The 24,513-nt window shown below is 52.7% G+C and overlaps 1 protein-coding gene across 1 annotated transcript in view; it reads left to right on the top strand.

Moving 5' to 3' along the window:
* Positions 1–23,528, top strand: part of LOC140486007 (putative potassium channel regulatory protein) — a 29,451-nt gene extending 5,923 nt beyond the window's left edge. The window contains exon 2 of the mRNA XM_072584530.1: positions 22,622–23,528. Coding sequence (XP_072440631.1) covers positions 22,622–22,874 — 253 coding nt within the window. The 3' untranslated portion in view covers positions 22,875–23,528. The remainder of the gene's footprint in view (positions 1–22,621) is intronic.
* The last annotated feature ends 985 nt before the right edge of the window (positions 23,529–24,513 follow it).

Here is a 24,513-nt window from a genome sequence, read left to right as displayed (position 1 = left end):
TTTAGTCTCTCCCAAGAGCTCAAATCCTTCAATCCTGGCAACATCCTTGTAAATTTTTTCTGAACCCTTTCAAGTTTCACAACATCTTTCCTATAGGAGGGAGACCAGAATTGTACAAAATATTCCAAAAAGGGCCTAACCAATGTCCTGTACAGCCACAACATGATCTCCCAACTCCCATACTCAATTGTCTGACCAACAAAGGAAAGCATATCTAAAGCCTTCTTCACTATCCTATCAATGACTCCACTTTCAAGGAGTGGATGAACCTGCATCCCAGTGTGTCTTTGTTCAGCAATACTCCCCAGGACCTTACCATTAAGTGTATATGTCCTGCCTTGATTTGCCTTTCCAAAGTGCAGCACCTCAAAGTTATTTAAACTAAACTCCATCTGCCAGTCCTCGGCCCATTAGCCCTCTGATCAAGATCCCTTTGTACTCTGAGGTAACCTTCTTCGCTGTCCCACCCTCTGGATGAAAGAGTTGTCTTTTAGGTTCCTTTTAAATCTTTCCCCTCTCACCTTAAACCTATGCTCTCTAGTTTTGGACTCCCCTACCCTGGGGAAAAGACCTTGCCAACCACCCTATCCATGCCCCTCATGATTTTATGAACCTCTAAGATCCTCCCTTAGCCTGTGACACTCCAGGAAAAATAGCTCCAGTTTTTTCAGCCTCTCCAACCCCGGCGACGTCTTTGTAAATCTTTTCTGAACACTTTCAAGTTTTATAGCAGGGAGACCAGAATTGATCGCAGTATTCCAAAAGTGGCCCAACCTATGTCCTATACAGACTCAACATGACTCCCAACTCCTATACTCAATGCACTGACCAATAAGGGAAAGCATACCAAACTCCCTCTTCACTATCCTATCTACCTATGACTCTACTTGCAAGGAACTATGAACCTGCACTTCAAGTTCTCCTTGTTCAGCAACACCCACGAGGACCTTACCATTAAGTGTACAAGTCCTGCCCTGATTTGGCCTTTCCAAAATGCAGCACCTCACATTTATCTAAATTCAACTCCATCTGCCACTCCTTGGCCCATTAGCCCATCTGATCAAGATCCCGTTGTGCTCTAGGTGTCCACTATACCTCCAATTTTGGTCCTAGTGTGTGAATCACAAAAGGCTGGGAATGTAAGTAACTGGAAAAGCTGAAGGAATACATGGTTTATCAGAGGGGCAGTGAGTATAAAAGTTAGGAGGTTATGCTTCAGTTATTCAGGGTTGATCAACTTACTTGAGGAAGATGTCAGAGGCCGTTCTGATAAGCTCTAGCAGGCTAATGCCTGAGCTGGATGGCTGTCTTACGAGAAATAGTTGAGGCTCTTAGGCTTATGTTGGCTGGAGTTTTGTTGTATAAGAGTCACCTTGATGGGATAGATGTGAACAGGGCATTCTCTTTGATGGGACACTGAGCAATCATTATTTAAAAATCAGCAATTTGCCCAATTAGGACAGAGACCAGGAGAATTTCGTTTAGGAGGGGATTACAAATCTTTGAAACTCTCTTCCTCAAGAAGCAGTGGAGGCAGTCTTTGAATTTTTTTAAGGGGGCAGGGGTAGTCTCTTAATGATGTTGGGAGAATTTCTTTTTTTTTAATTTCAAAATATACTTTATTCATGTAAATAAATCTCTGGTACTTGTACAATTTTTCCATGTTGTTCATAGTTATATACATTGCATGTCTTAACATTACAAAGAACAAATTGAATTAATCGAATTCACAGTTATCCTATTAACAGTTACATTTATTAACTATCCAGTCTCTCGGTATTTGGCTGTGGCTTCAGCGGAACCCACCTAAAGAGTGGGTCCCTTGTTATATGAAAGCAAATTTAAACTTCTTTAACCCCCAGTTTATGGGGTTACCATTGTCCATTTGACTGTCCTGTCTCTGGGGTGGCTGTCTACATCCCCATGGTTAGCACGAACTGCTGGACCTTCGCTGGGCTGAGGTAGCTATCCAGCTCCTCGCTGGGGTCATTTGCCCGCTCTGGTGACATTGAGCCAAGGCAAGGGTCCTCCCTGTCCAGTTCTGTGTCTGACAGTGGGACTGTCAGAGGATCACAGCTCTCGGTTGCCTGTAGTTGTGGGCCAGTGGGTACCTCCTGGTTCTCACTGGGTGGAGGGTGGACTTCGGGGGGTCCGTTGTTTCCTGGTTGGGGGGAAATGCCCTCCTCTTTACCGACGGCGCTCTGTCTCTTTTTCTGGCGGTGATGGCCTTCTTTGCGTCCATCTTCCCCCTCCGAAGAGCTGGCCATCCCTCCCTCGTGCAGCTGTCTTTTCCCCTTTTGCTGGGAGGCTTTGGGGGCCTGGCAAGATTTCCCCTTCCTGTTTTTAACAGGTATCCACTCCTCTGCCTGCTTGATTACCTCCTCCTCCATTTCTTCCATCTGCCCGTCTAGAGCTAGGATCAGCTGCTGTGACTCTCCGCTGGCTGCCGCCTCCTCCACTCCAGCCTGTTCTTTTTTCTGGGTGCCACCAGACTCCGTTTCCTTGCTGTCCGGGTGGACCTTACTGGTCTTTGGGGGTCCACGGGTCACATTGCCACCTCCCGCCATCTGTGCGTAAGAGGGCCCCCCCCCGTCTTGGGCAGGTCTTATACATGTGGCCCGCCTCTCCGCACAGGTTGCAGCTCTTTTCTTCCTGACAGTCCTTAGTCAAGTGCCCCTCCTGTTTGCAGTTCCTGCAGATGGTCACTGGGAGAATTTCTTTGCATTTAGAATTGCACAGTATAGAAAAGTCCCTTTGTACCATTGAGTCTATACCTCCAAAACTACACTAAATCAACACTTGTTTCCCTCAGCCTTGAATATTATGACACTATCCCATTGTTTGAAGAGAGAATGACTTGCATATGTCTAGCACCCTCTGCAATCTCAGACCGTTACATTCCATTGCCAATGAGATACTTTCTGAAGCATGGACTCTGTTGTAAGGTACAAAATGCAGCAGCTCATACACCTACAGCAAATAACCTTGAGACAGTCTCTTCTAGGTGGAACTATCTCCAAGCTGACATGCTGCACTGTAGGAGGTGCCAGATTTTGGATGAAATTTTAAACCAAGCTACTATACAAGATTCCAAGGCACTAATTCTAAAACCCAAGTTGCTCCCCTGGTCAAGTGCCCATCCAAGTACTCAATTTTCCTCTTGGGTAGTACATTCCAGATTCATACCACCCTCTGGGTGAAATTTCTTCTCCTGTAATACCCTCTAATCCTGCCTGTTCACTTTATAATCATGGCCCCTTGTTGCTGACCCTTCAACTAAGAGTAACAGCTGCTTTCTATTCACCCGCTCCTTGTAATCTTTTACACATCTATCAGGTTCACCTCCAACCTTCCCTGCTCCAAGGAAAACAACCTGAGCTTATCTAGCCTCTCTTCATCATTGAAAGGCTCCACTCTGGCAACATCCTGGTGAAGCTCCTCAGCACCCACTGCATACAATCAAATCCTTCCTAAAGTGGGGGGGCCAGATCTGCACACAATACTCTAGCTGTGGCCTAACCAAAATTCTGCACAGCTCAAATCTGACCTCCCTGTTCGTACAATCTACACATTGACTGATAAAGGCTCTGCCTGTTTTCCTAACCACCCTATTAACCTGTCCTTCAGGGATTTGTGGACAAGCATCGCATGATCCTTCTCTTCCTCTGAGCTTCCTCGTGTCCTGTCTTTCAGTGAGTGCTCTCTCGATGTGTTTACTTCTTCCAGAGGGCTCCGCCTTACCCTTCCACAAACTGGAAGCAAGTCTTTCCCAAGTATGAGATGAAGTGGGGGAAACCCAGCTTTCCCTTCAGGGTTCAGTTTTAGACATTAAGAGACAGCCTCTCGCTTCACATTTTGCAGGTCAACTTGAAAGAGCAGACATAGTATCAGCTGAACATCCCACTGAAGGACCTGGTATCTCTGTCAGTGCAGCACTCCCTCAGTACTGCACTACAGCATTGTCCTTGCTTATCTTTATTAGTTAAATCTATTAGTTTAAAAAATTGTTAAAAGCATCCTGTCAAGGACAATGAACAAGTGATTATCTTTCTTAAAATATTTGTATTCAATCTCTCCGTCTCTGCCAGCTCATCGTCTGGAAATTGACAGGCTGATGAGAGAATGACCGGGGTAGCTCCCTATTTTCCACCCCTTTCTCCACGATTGGAGGCTCTCTTCCAGCACCGTGCATCGAAGAAATTATTGAACTGCCAGACCAGAATGTGTTGTCTGTCATTGCAGGTGCACTGGAGTATTCAATGACTACGATGCACAAAGTTGGGTGAAACACTGTTCAACTTGCCACTATTGTTGGATCACAAGACTATCAATACCACTCTCTTAGAAGTCTTGCAGTGTGTCATTTGGCAGTAGGCAGCAGGTCAGAGATGAGAACATACCTGTGAGCTACATGCTGCACTGTAGGGGGTGCCAGCTTTTGGATGAAATTTTAAACCAAGGTACTAGAAAAGATTCCAAGGCACTAATTCTAAAACCAAACTTGTTCCCCTGGTGAATATTTCTACTTCTCAAAACTCCTCGAAGAGACTGTCTCAAACTTATTTGCTGTATCCATATGGGCTGCTGCATTTTGTACCTTACAACAGTCTATGCTTCAGAAAGTATCTCACTGGCTATGGAATGTAATGACCTGAGATTGCAGAGGGTGCTAGACAAATGCAAGTCATTCTCTCTTCAAACAATGTGACAGTGTCGACATCACAGAAATCTTTTGCTCTGGTTCATAGAATCATACAATCCCAACAGTGTGAGAAAAGGCCATTCAGCCCATCAAGTCTGCACCCAACCTCTGAACAGCACTCCACCCTATTCCTGTAACCCTGCATTTCCTATGGCTAATCCACCTAACCTGCACATCATTGGACTGTGGGAGGAAATCAGAGCACCTGGAGAAAACCCTCACAGACATGGGGAGAATGTGCAAATTCCACACAAAGTCACTCAAGGCTGGAATCAAACCCAGGACTCTGGCACTGTGAGGCAGCAGTGCTAACCACTAGGGCACCATGCCAGTCCTCAGATACTTTCTAAGACTGCAATCTGAACACAAGCTGAGGCATTTCTGTAAACAGAAGGGGTGAAGTGTGACTTCTGAGTGAAGAAAGATCTCTGCAACAGTCTCAGGGTCAGGGGCTCAGCTCATACTTATGCGTAGGTTAACAGAAATTAAAAGTGCTGACCTAGCAAGGTCACACAAAGCTGCTTTGTAAACACACTAAGTACTTGTCTCCACCTCCAACCCACAATCTGCTCCACCTCTTTCTCAAACCATGATAATGGCTGCTTTCCAAATCAATGCGATCACAAGCTGACCCATGGGCTGCAATAGATCATGTTCCATCCAGGGAAGGGGGAAGTATAAATCCTCAATCCCTCCCTCCGCTCACTCCAAACACCATCTGCACAAGCTCCTGTTCCATGTAACCGATCCAGTCCTCACTTATCCTGGTGAGCTGTCCCTGTCTTTTAATGTGCAACAGACCAGCCTGTGCACAGAAAAATGTGATCTGCCCTTCACTTTTAACATGCGAGAGAACAGCTGGTGCACAGAACAAAACTAAAAGCCCAATGCTGTTTAGCAACGTCAAGGCACTTGAGAGTAACCACTGGGACTCCCACTGACACCTTCTCAGGTCTTAACTCATTCTTTCTCAATTTGTAGCCTTGTTACCACTGGCTGTTCAGAGGAATTCACTTCATCCAGTTGGTGGCTATTTGCTGACCGCTTGCAAAGCTTCACTCAGCTGTCGTCCTTGGGCAGTTCCAGAATTGGCTGCTCTGAAATCACTCTCTCACACATGGCACGCCTCAGCTGCCTCTGTTCAAATGTCGGCTGTAGCTAAATTGGTAACACCCCTGTCTATGAACAAGATAGGTCAAGACTCCCGGGAGCTGAAAATTACATCCACACCGATAGGGTCAGCACAATATTGAGGGAGGGCTGCACGGCCTCCAGTACCACCTTTCAGGAAAACAGGGGAGATCTTTTGAAGTCCGAGATAAAATATATCTATCAAGGAACATCACTGAAAACAGGTGATCTAGTCATTACCCTTAGTGTTGGGTAATGTTGGATGATGCTGAGAGCAAAGTGGCTCCATCACAACACTACCATTAACCAAAACAAGCACAAACAAGGTCTCCAAATTAGATAGACCTGAGAACCTGGGGGACACTACTCTCCCTTAGCCTGTCCTGATCTCAATCCTTGCCCCAGCTAAATTCAGCTCTTTCAGCACAGGGCAGGCTTCAGGCCTGGACTAGCCCTCAGTACCATACCCACTAGCATGCTGCCTCACTGAGCCAGAAGCGTAGCCCTATTTGTTGTTCTAAACTGCTCCATTTATGGGGGCAGGTTGGGGTAAAAAAGGCAGTGACATTTTACTGTTTGCTTAAATCCCCCACAAAGGTGAATTGACCCATTGTTTGTGGTGGGCCAAACAAGTTACTCTTATCAGGATATTTCCTGAATGAGGCTATGCTGATGCCTGCACTCGAGCGGTGTTTCCCAAGCACAGGGAGACTGGTGAGGGTATTCACTTCCATTTGAATACCTTGTAACTCATGTATTCCACTTGCCACATTTTCCACTGATAAAGCCAGTTGTAGTATCTGTTTTAAGTCCAATTGAACTTCAGCTAGTAGGTGTTTTTGTACAGTCACATGATTAATCCTGCATACTAGATGGTTTCTAAGTATCTCATTTAGGTTTAAACCAAATTTGCAGGCCTCTGCCAGTCGTCCTAACCTAGTCAAAAACCCCAATACAGATTCCCTGTTTTCAAATTGCAAATAAAAGTATGAGCATCTCAGGATGTAAGGAGGCTGGGGTCGTAATATTCCTTAACTCTCAATTAATTCTTGAAATATTTTATTATCTGGTGCCTCAAGAAAAGTTAAGACTCCCACTGACCGAAAAAGCTGAAGCTCCACAGGCTGTCAGAATTATTCGTCATTTTTCATCTGCCAAAATGCTGTTTGCACAAAACAAAATGCATTCTTTCCATATACTGAGTTCAGGCTGTGACAGCAGGAACGAATGAGTCAACGCTTCCCAAACAGAGGCTTGATTAAGAAGATGCTTTCTCCCAACTTCAAAACTGCTGCAAGTGAGTTTCCTTTAGGATTGTACTTCACTCGCATCACCACTGAAATAAATCTTCAGAGTTTAGCATCCCATCACCAATTACCCTTTATTTACAAATGAAATAGGCTTTGACAATAGCATTGCCTCTTCACTGAGACTGGTATTCAGGGCTCAATATTCCTGATATTCATCATTCTTTTTTCCTTTTTTTTGCATGTGCGGGCAGGTGTGAGACACAGTGAGAGACACAAAGTGCACAAATCTTTATTCAATTTCCACCAGCACGTGGCCAGTGACAAGCAGTGCCCTTGCTATTCATCATTTTTTTTTTAACCCTCACACTACCACCGAAAGGCAGTAGTGCTTATTTTTTCACCCAACACCCATGTTGCGTATGTGCAAGTGTGAGACAATGAGAGACACAAGGTGCATGAATCTTTATTCAATTTCCACCACCAGGAAGATATGAAAACAGCCGAGTGGCCAGTGACAAGCACTACCCTTCACAAAAAAAAACAAAGGGCAATGCTGTATGATCAAAACAGTGAAGGAGAGGGTAGGGACTAAATCAAAATAGAGTTGGAGAGGGAAATAACGCACTCCACTGCCTGCGGCGCCCACCTCTCCCTGAACAACTCCAGGGTGTTGGAGGACACCGCGTGCTCCTTCTCCAAAGGACACCCAGGCGCAAATGTAACCGCGGAAGAGGGGCAGGCAGTCAGCCCTAATGACCCCCTCCACGGCCCGCTGCCTGGACCTGTATATGGCCAGTTTGGCCAGGCCCAGGAGCAGACCCCCGAGGAGGTCTTCAGACCTGCCCTCCCTCCTCCGTACCCGCTGCCTGAAGAGCAGGAGCGTAGGACTGAAGTGCAACCAAAAGCAGAGGAGAACGTTTAAGAAAAATCAAAAAGGGAGTGCAAACGCCCACACCCAATATATACTTGCCCACGGACTCCACAGCGTCACAGAACAAGCCGTTGGGCTGGGAGTCAGTGAACCACTGCAATCTGCGGTTACAGGGGACTGCTGCGTGCAGCACCCTCCACCCCAGATCCCTGAGAGAAAAGGGGAAGGACTCCTGCATAGAGAGTCCTCCACTGGGGATCCCCACTGCCTAGTGGCAAATGGGCACACCAAGGAGTGTCCGGACGGTGGATGAGGGAGAAGAGGTGGACGGTGTACAGCAGCAGTCTATATAGGGCCCTCCTTTTTACCCCCTGGAAGGGAACAAAATTAAAATTCCGGAGGCAGCTCAGGTTGTGGGGCACAGGCTCCCGCGGGAAGTACGGGACCTTGGGGCCAATGTGAAATTCCATCCGGGCTGGGGTGAGCGCGGACGGGATCCCACCGCACACTTGAGTGTCCTCCAACTGGTGCACTACAACGGGTCCGAGCACTGCCGCTTTAAGGCGTGGGATGGCGGTGGCCACGTACCAGACGTCTACCGCTGCCCTGCTAGCTATGTCCTGTGGCAGCGTCCAGCCCAGGCCCCCGGCACCCAACACGTCCCCGACCCTGGTCACCATCGCCGCCACAGCCCTCCCCTCTGACAGCTACTCGAACCCGCGAGTACGAAGGTGCGGATTCCTGAGCAACGGCTCCCTGACAACAGCTGCTACACCAGCCGGAGGGTAGGCGCGATGCGATCCGATCATGGTCCAGGTAAAAGAAGGTAGCGTCTTGAGGGCAACTTCCAAACTGTCATGGTCGGCGAACAGGAGCTACCTGTCATAGTTGAGGTTACGCACCTGGCGGAAAAAAAAACATCGCTAGGGCGCACCACCTAGGAGGCGGCTCGACGTAAAGGTATCGCCGCAAGGTCTGAAGGTAGAACGTCGCGACCTGGGTGCGGACGCACACCAGCAACTGACCGCCCTCCTCAAAAGGGAGACTCAAAACCTGCGCGGCGACCCAGTGCATCTTTTTGTCCCAGAAGAAGTCGACCAATGTTCTCTGGATGTCAGCGACAAAGCCAGGAGGAGGGACCAAAGTGACCAGCCGGTACCACAGCATGGCGGCCACCAGCTGGTTTATGACCAGCACTCGACTCCTGTAAGATAGCACTCGGAGCAGTCCTGTCCAGCGGCCTAGGCGAGCCGAGACTTTGGCCTCCAGCTCCTGCCAGTTGGCCGGCCAGGATTCCTCAGCGGGACTGAGGTAGACTCCCAGGTAGAGGAGATGGGTGGTATCCAGCTGAACCCCCGTAACTCCTCCGGCAGAGAGTCCACCCGCCACGGACCGACCAGTAGTCCGGAACATTTGGCTCAGTTGATGCTGGGGGACGACGCTGCCGAGTACACGGCCTGGCACTCGCGCATCCTCCCCAGGTCAGCCGGGTCAGTGAAAGTGAGGAGCACGACGTTGGCGTAGAGCGAGAGGACCACCCCCGTGCCTGCGCCGTGCAGAACCAGCCCCGACAACCTCCTCCGCAAGCGGCGCAGGAAAGGCTCCACGCACAGGGAATACAGCTGGCAGGACAGGGGGCAGCCTTGACACACTCCTCTCCTGAAGCGAAGAGGCGCCGTCAGGGACCCGTTAACTTTAACCAGACACTCTGCGGCGGCGTACAAAAGTTGGATCCGGGCAACGAACTACGTCCCGAACCGGAATGCCCGCAGAGTCCCGAGCAGGTACTCGTGATCGACCCTGTCAAACGCCTTCTCCTGGTCGAGAGACAGGAAGGTGCTCGGCAGACGAGCCTGTCGAGAGAAATGGATAAGGTCCCGGACCAGGTGGACGTTGTCGTGTATCTGCTGGCCCGGGACCGTGTAGGACTGGTCCGGGTGAATCATGGGGGCCAGCACGGAGGCCAGGCGAGAAGACAACACACTGGCGAAGATTTTGTAGTCCGCGCTGAGTAGGGAGACCGGACGCCAGTTCAAGGAACGAAGGTCCCCCTTCTTTGGCAGCAGGACGATGACCGCCCTGCGCCAAGGGGCAGCTGTCCGGCATTTAGACACTCTCCAGGACCTGTGCGTAGTCACTCCCCAGGACGTCCCAGATCGCCCTGAAGAACTCCACAGTCAGCCCGTCCAGCCCTGGGGTTTTACCCCTTGAGCGCGCCGGTCAGCTCCTCTAAAGTGACGGGAGCGTCGAGCCTTTCAGCGTCCTCCAGGCTGAGCTGCGGCAGGTCCTCCCACAGAACTCTGCGAGCATCCTCGCTGGACAGATCCGGACAGAACAGAGCCTTGTAATAGTTCCAGACTTGGGCCTTGATCCCCTCCGGATCAGAGACGAGGGACCCGTCGTCGGCCAGCAGCACAAGGAGCTGCTGACGGGTGCCACGCCTTTTTTCCAGCGAGTAGAAGAAGGGGGAGCTGCGGTCCAGGTCCTGGAGGAGCTGGATCTGCAACCTCAACTACGCGCTCCGACCCCGACGAGCTGCAGGTTCTGGAGCGCGGCCTTCTTCTCTTCGTACGCCCCGCGCAGGGCCAGGTCTGCATTGGGCTGACCGAGGCGTGACTCCAGGTCGAGCATCTCCCTCTCCAACTCCCCGATCCTGGATTTCCACCTCTTCGTCGACCCCCTCGCGTACTCCTGACACAGACGTGAGCCTTGCCCACGTCCCACCATAGCCTCAGGGAGGGGAAGCTTCCCAGCTTCCTTCTCCAGCGGCCCAGAAACGACGAAACGAGTCCCGGAACTGCTCGTCCTCCAACAGTAGGTTGTTAAAGTGCCAGTACGCAGAGCCGAGCCTGGCGCCGAACAGAAGGAGTTCTGCCCACACCAGGTGATGGTCCGTGCACGACACCTGCCGCGTGGAGGCCTTCGGAAAACAGGAGGCGTACGCCTGCGAAACGTACCGGCGGTTGATTCTGGATGCTCCGACCCCAGGCCTCACAAAGGTGAAGGCGATGGAGTCGGGATGGAGATTCCGCCAGATGTCCACCAGGTCGAAGGACTTGACCAAGTCCCCCAACCTCGTCCCCGACGCCCAACCAGTGCGGGTACCGCCGTGGTCCCTGCCCTCGAGGACGCAGTTAAAATCTTCCGAGGACGACGCACTGGTTCTCGTCGATGGAAGCAAGATGAGCGGACACTTCTCCGAAGAAGCTCGCTTGCCTCGGCCCGGCCAGGGGAGCGTATACGTTCACCAAGTGAAGCACCGCGCCCCCCCAGCCGAACCGTCAGGTGAAGCAAACGGCCTGGCATGGGCTCCTTGACCCCCAAGATCTCCGGCTGAAAATGCGGGGCCAACAAGATGCCACCCTGCCAGATCTGCGGGTGGGTTGACTCATGTAGAACCCCCCCCCCCTCCACACCACTCCAGGAGCCAGGTGGCTTCGTCTCCCGGGGTAGTGTGGGTTCCTTGCAGGAAGCACACCGCATACCTCCCGTCCCGAAGGACCGAGAGGGTCTGGAATCTGCGCTGTGACTCCCTTCTGCTGTTGATGTTGAGGCTGGCTATAGTTGTCTCCATGTTGGAAGCGTTGTGCAACCACCACCAGTACAGTTAAATAACAGATATATACATTTACTGGGAGGATGGGGGAGGGGCACAGAAGTCCCTCACCCTCACGAGAAGTGCCCCCAGGAAGTTCCTGACTCGCTTTCGCTCATTCGCGTCGTGCCCAGGCGCCTGGCGAGCAACGTGGACCAACCAATAAACTTTCTCAAAAGAGCTCCAGCGGTCGAGCGCCAGTTGGGCTCTATCCCGGCGACCTCGAGTTTCCTCGACAAATTCCCGGAGTTCCTCGAGGGGGATGAGGGGGAGATCGGCGGGGGGCACCTGGGACTCAAAAACGTCACTGCAGACAGAGTCCGCGTCTTCCCCGGTGTCCGCCACCGACCCCGAACCCTCCTCCGGGAGGTCGCCCTCGGTCGCCGACCCCTCCCCCACCGAGAGGATGGGGGCTGGTCCGGTGCCGCCAACCGGCCTTGAACCCCCGGCGACCCCACCCCCAGGGTCACCAGCAGTACCTTCCTCGGCGCACCCCTTCCCAGAACGCCCTGAGTTCAGGTCATTGGGCGGCAGAGGCTCAGGGCCCCACTCTTCTCCCGACACCAGGACACCCGGCTTCTGGGGGAAAAAAGGCCCTCCCCCAGGGCCAAGGCTCCCAGAAAAAACAGCATGAGGGAGGAGCGAGGGTAACACCTTCCTCCCCTCCGCCGCTCGGTGACCCAGCAGAGGGTCCTCCGTCGTCGCCCGCACCACGGCCCGTGTGGTTATTAAAGTCCTCCCCAGGGGCCGGAGGAGTCAAGGCAGCAGGAGGACCTGCTGTAGCCCCTGGGGGTCTGGGTAGGTCAGGCCGCGGTGTGGGACAGTCGACGGGCACCATCGGCTCATCCCCGGAGACAGGCAGCATTGCCGGTGCGCTGCTGAAATGTCTCTCCCCTCCAAGGGCCGGCACCGCTTCCCCAGCGGAGCAGGGGGGGAATTTATGGGCCTTCCCCGCCTCGGTGGTCATGGGGCCCCGAGGTCCCACCCCCCAGCTTTTCCCAGAATATGATTGGCTGGGCAAAGACTGGGGGCACGGCCAGGGTGGGGAGGGTCAGCCATGTCACTTCCTGCCCCACCCCTGGTTTATCAGGTGACAGCAGGCAGGGTAGGGGCCTAGTTCCCTCTTTGGGGCCTGGAGATATGGTTGCTGTAGGAGGTTGAACTGCGGTGGCTCCCCCCAGGTTAGTGCCAGGGTGTGGCTGGATGGGGTGGGGCTCGGGGGGCTACTGGGCCAGGTGTTACAGCGCCAGGGGCAGGTGAAGCCACAGGGGTTTCTCTATCGGGGTGTGGGGTGAATGTGGGGTCAGTGGGGCCAGGATCAGGTACGGGTTTGGGGGTCAGGGTTCCTGTGCCAGGGTGACACTGGCACGGCCACAGGGGCATTGTGCTGGGGCGGGGCAGGTCATGGGCTAGGTGTCGGGGAAGGGGATAGGGTGGTCTCCCCGTGGGCGGGCTTGACGCGTTGTGTCCTTTTGAGCGCCTTCTGGCCGGAAGCATTGGAAGCCTCCAATGGCCTTTCTGTACATCTGGGCCACAGCGACAATGGCTAGTGGGCCGACCACACTAGCCATGGCCTTGCTGCAGGCCTCGATGGTCATATTGGGGTGGGGATAGGCCTTTACCCCCAGGCATTTGGTTTGGCGCCTGAAGGGTGTTGATGTTGCAGCTGGGGTTGGGACAGCTGAGCCTCAGGCAGCGGCTTCCCTGGCGTAGGTGGGGCTGGGCCCTGCGACTTCGGGCTCGCCATACTCTGCTGCTGGATGTTGACATGCCCCAGACAGCAGCAGTGGAGGTGGGCCTCTGGCAGCAGCAGTGGTGGAGGTTGTGGGGAGGGGCCGGAGGCGAGTCACCCAAGGAGAGTCCCAGGCAGTGACGGTGGAGACCAGCCTCAGGCAACAACAGCAGTGGAGGCAGGCCTCAGGCGAGTCTCAGGTAGGCCCTCTCGCAGCGGTGGGGGCAGACCTGTTGGGGAGGGTCCCCAAGGTACGTCCTAGGCAGCCCCAAACTAGAGTCCCAGGCAACTGCAGTGGAGGTGGGCCTCTGATAACAGCAGCGGTGGAGGAGGTCCTGTGTGGGGCCCCAAGGCAAGTCCCAGGCAGCAGCAGTGAGGCAGGCCCCAAGCAGCAACAGCTGAGGCAGGTCTGGGCGGGGTCTCGGAGACCAGCAGTGGGAGTGGGGCCCAGGCCAGCAGCGATACTGCCTTGACCTGGGTGAGGCCCAGGCTGCAGCTCCAAACGTAGGCCCCAGACTCGGAGGTCATCATCATCATCATCATCAGGGGCAGCTAGTCCAGGGACAGTCTCCTTCAAGGAGGAGAGTCCTTGCACGTACACTCACACACCGATCCAATTCTCAAAAGGGAAAACACCTAAGTGGCCAGTGACAAGCACTGCCCTTGATATTCATCATTTTTTTTTTTTTTTTTTTTTTTCTTTTTTTTTTTTTCTTTTTTTTAACCCCCACACTACCGCCTAAGTGCGGTAGTGCTTATTTTTATTCCCCAGCACCCATGGTGTGTGTGCGTGTGTGTAGATGTGCGACACAGTGAAAGACACAAAGTGCACAAATCTTTATTCAATTTCCACCACCAGGAAGATATGAAAAATACCCGCGTGGCCAGTGACAAGCACTGCCCTTCACATCAAAGGGCAATGCTGTGTGATCAAAACAGTGAAGGGGAGGGTAGGGACTAAATCAAAATAGAGTTGGAGGGGGAAATGATGCACTCCACTCCCTGCGGCGCCCACCTCTCCCTGAACGACTCCAGGGTGCCGGTGGACACCGCGTGCTCCTTCTCCAAGGACACCCGGGCTCTAACGTAACCCCGGAAGAGGGGCAGGCAGTCGGCCCTAACGACCCCCTCCACGGCCCGCTGCCTGGACCTGTTGATGGCCAGTTTGGCCAGGCCCAGGAGCAGACCCACGAGGAGGTCCTCGGACCTGCCCTCCCTCCTCCGTACCGGGTGCCCGAAGATCAGGAGCGTGGGACTGAAGTGCAGCCAGAAACAGAGGAGAAGGTTCTTGAGAAAATCAAAAAGGGAGTGCAAACGCCCACAACCAATATATACATGGTCCACGGACTCCACAGCGCCACAGAACAAGCAGTTGGGCTGGGAGTCCGTGAACCACCGCAACCTGCGGTTGCAGGGGACTGCTGCGTGCAGCACCCTCCACCCCAGATCCCCGAGAGAAAGGGGGAGGACTCCCGCGTAGAGAGCCCTCCACTGGGGATCTCCGCCGCCCGGTGGCAAATGGGCACGCCAAGGCGTGTCCGGACGGTGGATGAGGGAGAAGAGGTGGACGGTGTGCAGCAGCAGTCTATACAGGGCCTTCCTTTTAATATCCTTAAAAGAAACAAAATTAAAATTCCGGAGGCGGCTCAGGTTGTGGGGCACAGGCTCCCGCGGGAAGTACGGGACCTTGGGGCCAATGTGAAATTCCGTCCGGGCCGGGGTGAGCGCGGACGGGATCCCACCGCACACCTGAGCGTCCTCCAACTGGTGCACTACGTCGGGTCCGAGCACCGCCGTTTTAAGGCGTCGGATGGCGGTGGCCACGTACCGGACGTCTACCGCTGCCCTGCTAGCTATGTCCTGCGGCAGCGTCCAGCCCAGGCCCCCGGCACCCAGCACGTCCCCGACCCTGGTCGCCCTCGCCGCCACGGCCCTCCCCTCCGACAGCCACTCGAACCCGCGAGTACGGAGGTGCGGATTCCTGAGCAACGGCTCCCTGACGACAGCCGCTACTCCAGCCGGAGGGTAGGCGCGACGCGATTCGACCATGTTCCAGACAGTGATCAGGTCCTGGTAAAAGACAGGCAGCACCTTGAGGGCGACCTCCAAACCGTCACGGTCGACGAACAGGAGCTGCGTGTCGTAGTTGAGGTTACGCACCTGGCGGAAAAAATACGTCGCCAGGGCGCACCACCTAGGAGGAGGCTCGACGTAAAGGTATCGCCGCAAGGTCTGAAGGCGGAACGTCGCGACCTGGGTGCGGACGCACACCAGCGACTGACCGCCCTCCTCGATAGGGAGACTCAGAACCTGCGCGGCGACCCAGTGCATCTTTTTGTCCCAGAAGAAGTCGACCAACGTTCTCTGGATGTCAGCGACAAAGCCAGGAGGAGGGACCAAAGTGACCAGCCGGTACCACAGCATGGCGGCCACCAGCTGGTTTATGACCAGCACTCGACTCCTGTAAGATAGCACTCGGAGCAGTCCTGTCCAGCGGCCTAGGCGAGCCGAGACTTTGGCCTCCAGCTCCTGCCAGTTGGCCGGCCAGGATTCCTCAGCCGGGCCGAGGTAGACCCCCAGGTAGAGGAGATGGGTGGTACTCCAGCTGAACCCCCGTAACTCCTCCGGCAGAGAGTCCACCCGCCACGGGCCGACCAGTAGTCCGGAACACTTGGCCCAGTTGATCCTGGCGGAAGACGCCGCCGAGTACACGGCCTGGCACTCGCGCATCCTCCCCAGGTCAGCCGGGTCGGTGAAAGTGAGGAGCACGTCGTCGGCGTAGGCCGAGAGGACCACCCCCGTGCCCGCGCCGCGCAGAACCAGCCCCGACAACCTCCTCCGCAAGAGGCGCAGGAAAGGCTCCACGCACAGGGAATACAGCTGGCCGGACAGGGGGCAGCCTTGACGCACTCCTCTCCCGAAGCGAAGGGGCGCCGTCAGGGACCCGTTAACTTTAACCAGACACTCTGCGGCGGCGTACAAAAGTCGGATCCGGGCGACGAACCGCGTCCCGAACCCGAACGCCCGCAGAGTCCCGAGCAGGTACTCGTGATCGACCCTGTCGAACGCCTTCTCCTGGTCGAGGGACAGGAAGGCGCTCGGCAGACCAGCCCGTCGACAGAAATGGATCAGGTCCCGGACCAGGTGGACGTTGTCGTGTATCCTCCGGCCCGGGACCGTGTAGGACTGGTCCGGGTGAATCATGTGGGCCAGCACGGAAGCCAGGCGAGAAGACAACACCCTGGCGAAGATTTTGTAGTCCGTGCTGAGGAGGGAGACCGGACGCCAGTTCTTCAAAGAACGAAGGTCCCCCTTCTTCGGCAGCAGGACGATGACCGCCCTGCGCCAAGAAAGGGGCAGCTGTCCGGCATTTAGACACTCCCCCAGGACCTGTGCGTAGTCGTTCCCCAGGACGTCCCAGAACGCCCTGAAGAACTCCACAGTCAGCCCGTCCAGCCCCGGGGTTTTGCCCCTCGAGAGCCGGTCGAGGGCGCCGGTCAGCTCCTCTAAGGTGACGGGAGCGTCGAGCCTTCCGGCGTCCTCCGGGCTGAGCTGCGGCAGGTCCTCCCACAGAACTCTGCGAGCGTCCTCGCTGGACGGATCCGGAGAGAACAGAGCCGTGTAATAGTTTCGGACGTGGGCCCTGACGCCCTCCGGATCCGAGACGAGGGACCCGTCGTCGGCCAGCAGCACAAGGAGCTGCTGACGGGTGCCGCGCCTTTTTTCCAGCGAGTAGAAGAAGGGGGAGCCGCGGTCCAGGTCCTGCAGGAGCTGGATCCGCGACCTCACGTACGCGCCCCGAGCCCCGACGAGCTGCAGGTCCCGGAGCGCGGCCTTCTTCTCTTCGTACGCCCCGCGCAGGGCCGGGTCCGCGTCGGGCTGACCGAGGCGTGACTCCAGGTCGAGCATCTCCCTCTCCAACTCCGCGATCCTGGATTTCCGCCTCTTGGTCGACCCCCTCGCGTACTCCTGACAGAAGACGCGGACGTGAGCCTTGCCCACGTCCCACCATAGCCTCAGGGAGGGGAAGCTTCCCCGCTTCCTTCTCCAGCCGGCCCAGAAACGACGAAACGAGTCCCGGAACCGCTCGTCCTCCAGCAGCAGGTTGTTAAAGTGCCAGTACGCGGAGCCGAGCCTGGCGCCGAACGGAAGGAGTTCCGCCCACACCAGGTGATGGTCCGTGCACGACACCTGCCGCGTGGAGGCCTTCGGAAAACAGGAGGCGTACGCCTGCGAAACGTACCGGCGGTTGATTCTGGATGCTCCGACCCCAGGCCTCACAAAGGTGAAGGCGATGGAGTCGGGATGGAGATTCCGCCAGATGTCCACCAGGTCGAAGGACTTGACCAAGTCCCCCAACCTCGTCCCCGACGCCCAACCAGTGCGGGTACCGCCGTGGTCCCTGCCCTCGAGGACGCAGTTAAAATCTTCCGAGGACGACGCACTGGTTCTCGTCGATGGAAGCAAGATGAGCGGACACTTCTCCGAAGAAGCTCGCTTGCCTCGGCCCGGCCAGGGGAGCGTATACGTTCACCAAGTGAAGCACCGCGCCCCCCCAGCCGAACCGTCAGGTGAAGCAAACGGCCTGGCATGGGCTCCTTGACCCCCAAGATCTCCGGCTGAAAATGCGGGGCCAACAAGATGCCACCCTGCCAGATCTGCGGGTGGGTTGACTCATGTAGAACCCCCCCCCCCTCCACACCACTCCAGGAGCCAGGTGGCTTCGTCTCCCGGGGTAGTGTGGGTTCCTTGCAGGAAGCACACCGCATACCTCCCGTCCCGAAGGACCGAGAGGGTCTGGAATCTGCGCTGTGACTCCCTTCTGCTGTTGATGTTGAGGCTGGCTATAGTTGTCTCCATGTTGGAAGCGTTGTGCAACCACCACCAGTACAGTTAAATAACAGATATATACATTTACTGGGAGGATGGGGGAGGGGCACAGAAGTCCCTCACCCTCACGAGAAGTGCCCCCAGGAAGTTCCTGACTCGCTTTCGCTCATTCGCGTCGTGCCCAGGCGCCTGGCGAGCAACGTGGACCAACCAATAAACTTTCTCAAAAGAGCTCCAGCGGTCGAGCGCCAGTTGGGCTCTATCCCGGCGACCTCGAGTTTCCTCGACAAATTCCCGGAGTTCCTCGAGGGGGATGAGGGGGAGATCGGCGGGGGGCACCTGGGACTCAAAAACGTCACTGCAGACAGAGTCCGCGTCTTCCCCGGTGTCCGCCACCGACCCCGAACCCTCCTCCGGGAGGTCGCCCTCGGTCGCCGACCCCTCCCCCACCGAGAGGATGGGGGCTGGTCCGGTGCCGCCAACCGGCCTTGAACCCCCGGCGACCCCACCCCCAGGGTCACCAGCAGTACCTTCCTCGGCGCACCCCTTCCCAGAACGCCCTGAGTTCAGGTCATTGGGCGGCAGAGGCTCAGGGCCCCACTCTTCTCCCGACACCAGGACACCCGGCTTCTGGGGGAAAAAAGGCCCTCCCCCAGGGCCAAGGCTCCCAGAAAAAACAGCATGAGGGAGGAGCGAGGGTAACACCTTCCTCCCCTCCGCCGCTCGGTGACCCAGCAGAGGGTCCTCCGTCGTCGCCCGCACCACGGCCCGTGTGGTTATTAAAGTCCTCCCCAGGGGCCGGAGGAGTCAAGGCAGCAGGAGGACCTGCTGTAGCCCCTGGGGGTCTGGGTAGGTCAGGCCGCGGTGTGGGACAGTCGACGGGCACCATCGGCTCATCCCCGGAGACAGGCAGCATTGCCGGTGCGCTGCTGAAATGTCTCTCCCCTCCAAGGGCCGGCACCGCTTCCCCAGCGGAGCAGGGGGGGAATTTATGGGCCTTCCCCGCCTCGGTGGTCATGGGGCCCCGAGGTCCCACCCCCCAGCTTTTCCCAGAATATGATTGGCTGGGCAAAGACTGGGGGCACGGCCAGGGTGGGGAGGGTCAGCCATGTCACTTCCTGCCCCACCCCTGGTTTATCAGGTGACAGCAGGCAGGGTAGGGGCCTAGTTCCCTCTTTGGGGCCTGGAGATATGGTTGCTGTAGGAGGTTGAACTGCGGTGGCTCCCCCCAGGTTAGTGCCAGGGTGTGGCTGGATGGGGTGGGGCTCGGGGGGCTACTGGGCCAGGTGTTACAGCGCCAGGGGCAGGTGAAGCCACAGGGGTTTCTCTATCGGGGTGTGGGGTGAATGTGGGGTCAGTGGGGCCAGGATCAGGTACGGGTTTGGGGGTCAGGGTTCCTGTGCCAGGGTGACACTGGCACGGCCACAGGGGCATTGTGCTGGGGCGGGGCAGGTCATGGGCTAGGTGTCGGGGAAGGGGATAGGGTGGTCTCCCCGTGGGCGGGCTTGACGCGTTGTGTCCTTTTGAGCGCCTTCTGGCCGGAAGCATTGGAAGCCTCCAATGGCCTTTCTGTACATCTGGGCCACAGCGACAATGGCTAGTGGGCCGACCACACTAGCCATGGCCTTGCTGCAGGCCTCGATGGTCATATTGGGGTGGGGATAGGCCTTTACCCCCAGGCATTTGGTTTGGCGCCTGAAGGGTGTTGATGTTGCAGCTGGGGTTGGGACAGCTGAGCCTCAGGCAGCGGCTTCCCTGGCGTAGGTGGGGCTGGGCCCTGCGACTTCGGGCTCGCCATACTCTGCTGCTGGATGTTGACATGCCCCAGACAGCAGCAGTGGAGGTGGGCCTCTGGCAGCAGCAGTGGTGGAGGTTGTGGGGAGGGGCCGGAGGCGAGTCACCCAAGGAGAGTCCCAGGCAGTGACGGTGGAGACCAGCCTCAGGCAACAACAGCAGTGGAGGCAGGCCTCAGGCGAGTCTCAGGTAGGCCCTCTCGCAGCGGTGGGGGCAGACCTGTTGGGGAGGGTCCCCAAGGTACGTCCTAGGCAGCCCCAAACTAGAGTCCCAGGCAACTGCAGTGGAGGTGGGCCTCTGATAACAGCAGCGGTGGAGGAGGTCCTGTGTGGGGCCCCAAGGCAAGTCCCAGGCAGCAGCAGTGAGGCAGGCCCCAAGCAGCAACAGCTGAGGCAGGTCTGGGCGGGGTCTCGGAGACCAGCAGTGGGAGTGGGGCCCAGGCCAGCAGCGATACTGCCTTGACCTGGGTGAGGCCCAGGCTGCAGCTCCAAACGTAGGCCCCAGACTCGGAGGTCATCATCATCATCATCATCAGGGGCAGCTAGTCCAGGGACAGTCTCCTTCAAGGAGGAGAGTCCTTGCACGTACACTCACACACCGATCCAATTCTCAAAAGGGAAAACACCTAAGTGGCCAGTGACAAGCACTGCCCTTGATATTCATCATTGTATGTCAGCCACATCTACCTGATTGGACCAGGTTAACAGCTGCAATTAAGGAACTCAAATTCTGTGATGTCCAGCCTGGCTAACCCCATTACAATCACTATACAATCACTACACCCTCACTTTCTCCCAAAGCTCCATTCCATGGAACCTTGCTGCTTTATTCGACATTAACTTGCTTCCAGAAAAATAGGGACTAGAAGGGATGGGAGACAATGATATGAATAGATTAACTCCAGCAGACAAGGCAATTCTAAAATTAATTTTGGCTCTGGTAGCAACAAATGCTTGCAAGTGTAGACCAATTTATATTGAAGATGCATTTCTGCAGGGAGATCAAATTAAGAGGGATGTGTTTCTTTATCCACTAAAAGCACCAAATACAGTGGGTACAGTGTTTTTTTTAAAAAAAACATATTCATGGCCTAAATGATGCCTCTAGAATTTGGTACTTCTCAGTAAGGTCTGTCTTATTAAAATTGTGTTGTTAAAAAGCTGACCCTACCATGTTTTACTGACACCATAAGGGGCAGCTTTCAGGCGTCATTATACTGCATGTGGATTTTTTTTTGTCATAAGAGCATGAAATTTAGAACATTGCCAGAACGGGCTTAAAGAGAATTCAAATCAGAAGTCAGGTTTCTGGGTGTTTTAAATACAGTGAATTGGAAATCAGGCAGAATGAATTGATTGTTACTGTGCATCAGCAATCTTATTTGGAAAAGATTGGTCTCATTGTTGTTGGTCGAAGTCATAGTCAGAAGAAGATGCAGTGGCTTCAAAACTGACATAGAGGACTTGCGAAGTCTAATTAGACATCTGAATTGGATGGGCACCAAAACAAGGCCAGATGTGACATTTGAAATATTACAGTTCAGCACAACTATGAAAAATTCAAAGGTAGAGGACATTATTCAAATAAAACATAGGAAAAATTTAAATTGTAATACTTTTTTGAAATTTCCATCATTGGGAGTTGCCAAGAACATTAAACGTATTGTTTTTAGTGATCCTTCTTATGCAAATCTTTGTGATGAGATCTTGAGCACAGGCAGGTTTATAGCTTTTCTTGTGGGAATGCAAGACAATTTTGGAAGGTGAACACAGATGCACCTCCTGTCCCTACAGCCATCTCTTTCAATACTCTGAAGAAGCTAAATGAGTGGGCAAAAAACTTGGCAGATGGATTGCAATGTGGAGAAATGTGAGATTATCCATTTTGGCAAGAGAAAAGGAAACACATAATCTTTCCTAAAAAGTGGGAGTCTGGGAAGAGTTGAACTTCAAAGGAACGTGGGTGTCCTTGTTCATGACTCAACATGCAGGTACAGAAAGCAATTAACAAGACTGCCCTTTATTTTAAGAAATTTCAGCATTGGAATAAAGATGTTTTAATGCAATTATACAGTGCCTTAGTGAAAACACATTGAGGATTATGGGCAGCTTTGGTCTCTGCGAAGAAAGATGCACTTACCATGGAGGCAGAGTAACAAAGATTTATCAAACTAAATTCTGGGATTGAGGGGCTGTCATATGAGGAAATATTAAACAGACTGGGTTCATATTTTCTACAAGAGTTAAGAACTGATCTCATTCAAACATAAAATAGTCTTGCAGAGCTTGACAAGTTAGGTACAAGACGAATCTTTCCCTCGTTGGTTTAGATCCGGAACATACACTCTCACGATAAGGGGCAGGCCATTTATGTCTGAAAATAGGGGGTATGTCTACAATTAGAGATTGCTGAATCTTTGGATTTCCCTATTTTAGAAGACTGTGGAGACTCAGTAATTGACAATGTTTCAGACTGTGACTGATAGATTTCTATATATTAAAAATATCAGGATGGTGTAAAAAGAATTGCTGAAGTAGATGATCAGTCATGATCTTGTTGAACTGCAGAATGGGCATTAAGGGCTGAATGGTCTCCACCTTTTCCTGTTTGTCATCTTCTTAAGCAGTTTTGTTCTGAATTCAATAGATAAATGTACAATTAATGACTATTAAGTCCTTCAACAATAATTAATAAATCATGATGTAATTTATTTCAGGTATGTGTCCATTCAGCCTGATCAAAGAAAGCTGATCAATGGCAGCAACGTACTGGGATTACTTGTTGATACTTTATTAAGAGAAGGGTTCCGTCTTGTAAGTACTCGGACAGTTTCCCCCAAAGAGAAGATTGAGTGTTACACATTTGAACGAACCAGGAGAACTGAACTTCTCAACATGTCAGTTGAGCAAGGAGCAAATCGAAATGTAACACAATTCAAGGCAGAAAAATCACAATCCAAAAGGAAGTAACAGATTCCACAATATAAGAACTCGTCTTCTTAATCAACATTTCCTTGAGACCAAAGATGACTTAATTTGAGTGAATGAGTTGGAAAATATATGGACAACTGGTAGCAATCTATCGTCTTGGTCATAATTCACGTGCAACTTGCTGACATGGCTAGCTTAGGCAGCCTCAGTCAAACCAACATAATTCAAAGCTCCTGAAAAAAAAACAACAGTAGAAGATACTTTTGTATTATGTAAACTTGCCCCATCATAACTGTGGAGCAGTTTGTTAGCTTCTCTCCAGTTAACACATGGAATGATGGATTCAATGTGCCCAATACCAAATAACTTTGAGCTAAGAATGTTTTTCATGTTTTGAATCACTAAGTATGGAAAATTTGAGGAGAAAGAAATCTGGATAAAATGTGATTTTGATTTATAGCAGTCCACACTCTGTTGTTTCAACAGAGAACATCTAAATGGGTGTACTGGTATATCAAACTTCTACGTGGTATAAACTCTCTAGCATCACTTGCAAGTCTAAGAAGCACAACTATGTTTCCCATCCTTAAGCAGAACATATACAGTGCAAACAACTTTAAGTACTTGGACAGCTTGATTTTAATAATGAAGAAAGCAGTCAGAAATCATAGAATGTGAAAGCAGTCAGAAATGTCAGACCATTCAGTTTTTTGATGGAAAGGCAAAGATATTTGGCTCATCTACAAATATAAAATATTCTAAACAAACATATTATTGTTTAAATGGCTTGAAGGTATGCAGCCACTCACACAATACCCTTACAACATATAAAGTAGAATTCAATTGATAAATTTCCATTGCTCTTTAATAAAATTTATAATTATGTTTAAGAGGAAGTACAAGACACCATGAAAATCCTGCTTGTTTTGGTAGAACTAAATGCTGAACCCACAGCAGAGGTGCTTAGCAAGGCTATTGACTTGCCTGCCATAGGCCAGGTGCTCGTGCTATACTACCTGAATGCATTAAGCATAGGAAATAGGCATTTTCTGACAAATTAGTTAATAGGCTCTTGCAGTTACTGTCTATATGGTAAGAGTTGGAATCTAATAATCATGAAGTTAATTTGTACCTTTCACTTGTTTTAGAGTACTGAGATCTTATCTGGATTTTCCTGGAAAACACAGATGCATTCATTCTCAAAGCACCTCCTTGCCAATGGCAAACAAGACTTCAAGAGATCTTTTCCCATGATCATTTATTATTTGATCTGTTAAGCAAAGCTACATATTATTGCTTGAATATCTTTAATTCAATGAAAGTATAATTATGGATTGGACAGCCAATTATGTCTACTTTCCATTTCTTGTTGAAGAGCTTTGAATTTTGATTTTACTTTCATATGTTTTGGCTTCTCGCCTTTTATTTTTCTCATTTCTGCTTCTGTTTCACTATTGTTGCTCCTTTACTGAGCTTTAAGATTGCTCTCTTAAGAAAGAGGATGGTATCGTTCTATTACTGGATGGCACTTGTGCAACCACAAAGGTAGGCATGGTTAAATTAGAAAACTCTTTAAGAATTTCAAAGGCTGCACTTTGTTTAGGAAAGCTCCAAACTTATGCCTATGGCTTTCTGTTTACTTCTAAAAAATGAAGTAGGCTAATAGTTTGTTTTTAAA

This window comes from Chiloscyllium punctatum, chromosome 15 (genome assembly GCF_047496795.1).
Source record: "Chiloscyllium punctatum isolate Juve2018m chromosome 15, sChiPun1.3, whole genome shotgun sequence".
Taxonomy (NCBI): domain Eukaryota; kingdom Metazoa; phylum Chordata; class Chondrichthyes; order Orectolobiformes; family Hemiscylliidae; genus Chiloscyllium; species Chiloscyllium punctatum.
Note: the sequence above shows the minus strand (reverse complement) of the source record. Positions and strands in the feature narration are given on the sequence as shown.